Here is a 3,525-nt window from a genome sequence, read left to right as displayed (position 1 = left end):
GCTCTTTTAAGCCCCCAAACCAGGTTGTTATTGAAGTTTTTGGGAATCAATTGAGCCCACTTGAAGAGCAGAGAGGGGAAAAAATCACAAATATTGTATTAATGAAGTCAAAAGTCAACTATGAGATATGCTGACTTATCAGTCTATATACAGTAATAAAAACAGTCATAAATGAAATAAAATAAAATATATGCAAATACATTCTATCTATTATTTAAATATATATTTTTTAAATTAATACAAATTAATAAAACACTTAATTTGGTTGACGATTCATATAAAAACAATTTAATGAAGCAACAAATTAACAATTATTTTCTAAAATAAATGGTACTCACTTATCAATTATCGTCTTATTTTATTTCGGGTGCACAAGTTCAAGGCTAGTGCAATCGCAGGGGAATACTTTTTAAACGAAGATTAAATTTCCTTATCTTTTGACATTATTTATGCTCTTGCTGAAATGAAATTATAAGAAAAGATCAAGTTGGAAAGCTACTGTTCAGTGTAACTGACTATGAGATACCCGTTATCCAAAGTATTCTGGGTTAAAACAAAGGACTTGACTTAATTTATTTAATTATTTTATTTATTTATTTTCTAATTATTTCATATTAATGGAAAACTGAAATTTAAATGTGCCAAAAATTACAACTTTTCACACAATTGGTATGTTAGTTACAATTCCCATTTTGATGCCCGTATTGACAACATTTTTGGGGAAAGAAATACGTCCTTTGCTGGCATAAGGCTCGGAGGTTTACATTGCAATTGTTGTCGTTCATTCCGTACTGGCCATTCCTCTTCCAAATTTGAACGCAGTGCTCAACGCCTCCAGCGTTATCTGGCTGTCCATGAGTCCAACCAGATGTGGTCAGAAGCTGGCCCGTGGCTATCGAGTGGAACAGACCCTGAGCTCTGCCGAGGTCCCAGTATGACACCCAAAACAGATCATTGGATTCGGAATTATAGCCGTGTTGAATCAAAAAGTTGGATACCGCTTCTAGATCGGCAATGGAGTCGAAGGTTGCCAGGTCAGCGCCATGTGCAATGCAATGATCGCGGGCGGCAAAGAAATTTGTTTTTATCGGCGATATGTAGTAGTTCTTTGGGCCACTGCGGAAAAAATCTGTTTTATAAAATGAAACAAAAATTACATTTTAATTAAAATTGTTTAACAAAGACATCTCACCATTTCGCACAGCTCGAACGCTGACGATCAAGATGCTGATCAAAATATAGACCGTTGCTCGATTATACATCTCACTTTTATTGTTTCTACCGGACTGTTTCACAAATCGGGAGTGTTTCTATTTTATAGCCAGCTCTCCCTTGTTTGTGTTAGTCTTATCTTGAATAAGCTAAGCACCTGTCTATATTTATACAGATTAAATTTTAAGAGGGGAATGGAACAGTGAAAACGAAAAATTAATTGTGTTTTTCGTTCTTTCTTGAAAAAAGGTTGTTCTATATACTGGGGAGAAGTAAAAGAGTTGGATCGTCAAGTCTATATTTCCCCTTTCACATCCCACGAAATTAAATTGTGCTTTGCTGTTGATTAAACATTATGGCTTTGCCTTCAAATTGACACATGACTAAAAAGTAGCCAAGCCGGCCTTATTTTTAATAATTTTTTTATTTCTAATTAAAAAAAATCTATAAAAAAATCGTTTAAGTTACATTATAAAATACCTTCCTCAAAAAAATTATATAAAATATTATCTTCTTAACGGAACTTTAACATATTTTAAACTGAAATAGACTCTTCAATTCACATCCGTAGACTTTGATGGTTAGATGAAAAAGATAGTACCTAGTTTCTGGTGGAAATCGGCTTTGCCTTTCTTTTTGATGCCCTTCGAACATCTCTGCTGGGAACATAACAAAAAATTATGGTACATGAATATTTGGGAGTGATTATTGTTCACCGATAATTTCCTAGACTGCCACAAGATCATTATATTTTATTGTCGACTTTTGGGGCTTACGGCTTTTGAGGTGTGTACCATAAATACTGCATGCAGATCGACAATTTTAAAAAATTGATATTTATTATAAGCCAAAAAAGAAATACAAATTCCTTAAATGTTTTTACAATTTTTTCCACAAAAATCATTTAATTGTTAATAAAATTTACTTGGATTCACAAACTAATACTTAAAAGATTTTAAATTTATTTAAGCTTAAGTTTTGACTTTTAATTTGATTAGACTAGATCTTGGAAGTGACAAGTAGACAAAGGGAGCCTTTACTATAGGCTTACTATTTACAAATTACAATGAAATTTGAAATTTAAGTACAAAAACACCTTATTCATTATTGCTTCTTAGTCTTTAAATTAATACAAATCGAAATTTCCAGTCTTAATATGCATAAATCTTTTAGCATATTCCAAGAAATACAAAGCCCCAACTCACTGCTTAAATTCCTTTTATTTAATTTAATACTTTGTTTTCCCATTCGATTTAGGCATCCATGCCAAAGACTTGCTTAAAATAGACAGACATTTGCATTATAATTTGCAGGGAGTAGCAGAGTCGCTGGCTGAATATACATATATAGTATGTATACAATAAGGTGTCAAAGGCCTTTTGTTCGCCTGTCAATGACAAGCTGGCAGAAGTGTGCCAAAAGAGTCGGCAAAAGACTTTGTTAACCCCAAAAAACGACAGCGACATCGGCTTTGTCAGCTGAGAAAATTGTGTGCAAAATTCAAATCTCTCCCCTTTTTTTTTTTGCTTGGACCAACTCGACGGCCGGTCGACGGCCGCTGTCGTTGGCAGCCAGCCCTTTTAGACCCGCTGCCATGTCTAACATAATTTAAAGCCGTAGAAAATTGTCGAAGTCTGGGCATTTGGGGGCCATAAGCTAAGCGCTGTCAGGCCTGCCAGTTGACCCTGACGAGCAGTCGAGCAATCGATTTGCCAAAGACCCAACGACTTTTACAAGCCTGTCACTTGACTTGGTCCTCGGTCCTTGGTCCTTAGTCCTCGGTCCTTGGTCCTTGGTCCTCGCTCCCTTTGTTGGCCGATTTTATGCGGCTACATAGTCGAGGAGGGCCCACATCGACGTGTGGTAATCGGGTCTGGAGCACGGGCGATCCTAAGTCGGATTAGTGACACGCCCCCACGCACGCAAACACACGGAGGCCATAAAAATTAAATGTTTGGCACTCTGAAAAACAAGGTATGCAATTTTTAGAAATAGGAATGGAAAAAGATCATTGAAATCAGAGGCTGAATAAAGAAAATTAGGCCTAAATATTGCCAAATTGTAGATCTTACAATTGAGAGAATTTATTTATAGTTACTCTTAAAGTATATATAAAGTGTAAAATATATGATAATCTTAACTATAATATAATATAATATAAATATACATAAATTAAATTTTCTAGTTTTATTGTAATCAAAATGTTCCTCTCAGTGCCGCACATTTTGCATTGTCTCTGGTGCAGGCCGTATCTTGGATTTCAATTAAACGTTCTCCGCCCTCTAATCGAATGAGGAGAAAGCCATAACTCAG

General features: G+C 35.2%; 1 protein-coding gene across 1 annotated transcript; it reads right to left on the bottom strand.

Moving 5' to 3' along the window:
* Window positions 1-625: 625 nt before the first annotated feature.
* On the bottom strand, window positions 626-2,205 carry LOC108083925 (C-type lectin 37Db-like). Its single transcript, XM_017179923.3, has 3 exons — window positions 1,989-2,205; window positions 1,193-1,373; window positions 626-1,129 (listed from the first exon to the last, which is right to left on the bottom strand). Exons 2-3 carry the CDS (start codon window positions 1,260-1,262, stop codon window positions 675-677), a joined length of 525 nt encoding a protein of 174 aa, XP_017035412.1. The 5' UTR covers window positions 1,263-1,373; window positions 1,989-2,205; the 3' UTR covers window positions 626-674.
* Window positions 2,206-3,525: the final 1,320 nt, after the last annotated feature.

Source organism: Drosophila kikkawai, chromosome 3R (genome assembly GCF_030179895.1).
Source record: "Drosophila kikkawai strain 14028-0561.14 chromosome 3R, DkikHiC1v2, whole genome shotgun sequence".
NCBI lineage: Eukaryota > Metazoa > Arthropoda > Insecta > Diptera > Drosophilidae > Drosophila > Drosophila kikkawai.
Note: the sequence above shows the minus strand (reverse complement) of the source record. Positions and strands in the feature narration are given on the sequence as shown.